This window comes from Apaloderma vittatum, unplaced genomic scaffold, assembly GCF_000703405.1.
Source record: "Apaloderma vittatum isolate BGI_N311 unplaced genomic scaffold, ASM70340v1 scaffold17781, whole genome shotgun sequence".
Classification (NCBI taxonomy): domain Eukaryota; kingdom Metazoa; phylum Chordata; class Aves; order Trogoniformes; family Trogonidae; genus Apaloderma; species Apaloderma vittatum.
In genome coordinates, this window is record NW_009699799.1 from 2304 (window position 1) to 3221 (window position 918).

General features: G+C 54.8%; 1 protein-coding gene across 1 annotated transcript in view; it reads right to left on the minus strand.

The window, feature by feature from the left end:
• The window catches only part of LOC104280783 (nuclear pore complex protein Nup160-like), a gene marked incomplete at both ends in the record, with an annotated part of 2122 nt that extends 1690 nt beyond the window's left edge, over window positions 1-432 (minus strand). Inside the window, 2 exons of the mRNA XM_009878549.1 lie at window positions 11-94; window positions 334-432. Of these exons, the coding sequence (XP_009876851.1) occupies window positions 11-94; window positions 334-432 (183 nt within the window). The remainder of the gene's footprint in view (window positions 1-10; window positions 95-333) is intronic.
• Window positions 433-918: the final 486 nt, after the last annotated feature.

Below are 918 nucleotides of genomic sequence, written 5' to 3' on the forward strand. Positions count from 1 at the left end.
TGGACACCACCTCGCCCTCCTCAGGCTGGATCAGCCTGTCCAAGAACTCTTCTCTTCCCACCTCCGAGGCGGCTTGGCAGAAGCAGTCCAAAGCCTGGAAAGAGACCAGAAAGCAGCTCGGGTCTGACCCAGCCTCGAGCTAACGAGATCCTCCCCAAGAGCAGATCCCACCACTCCCTTCCCATCCCCTTCTTCTTCCAGAGGAGGCAGAGCTTGTGGTGGACGTTTCCCAACTCACGCAGCAGAAAGAATCTGCACAATTTCCACCCTCCCAAAGTAAAAAGGTCTCGGAGCCTCGAGGGTAGTGGCATTGGAAGGGGACGAAGGTCTTACCTTGTGGCCCTCACCCATGACCAGGTAGCACCGGCCCATCATGAAGCAGCAGGAGCCCATGTTCACATGGCACCACGGCTGCAGCAGGCGAATGTATTCCTACAGCACAGGAGGAACGGGAATCTCAATTCAGGTCAGCTCAAGGGACCAGAGGAAGGGTTATGCCTCCAACACCAAAGCGCTGTTTCGGTGGCCCCTTTTAGCTGCTGAGCTCATGCAAATCCTGCTCTTCCAGCCCTTCTCCATCCCCAACGTCCCTTCAGTGCATGGATGTGGAGACATTCCCCCTCCCTCCATGTGCTTCTCCAATCTGCTGCAGCTCCAGTGTCACAGACTCACAGAATCCTTCAGGCTGGAAAAGCCCCCTGGGACCATCGAGTCCAACCACTGACCCTGCTCTACAGAGCTCACCCCTAACCCATCTCCCCCAGCACCACATCTGAACGGCCTTTAAACACCTCCAGGGACGGGGACTCAACCTACGCGTCGCCAGCCTGTGCCAATCTCTGACTGCTCTTGCTGGGAAAATTTTTTTTCCTAATATCCAGTCTAAACTAAAGTCTAGAATAGACTTTATTTTAGACT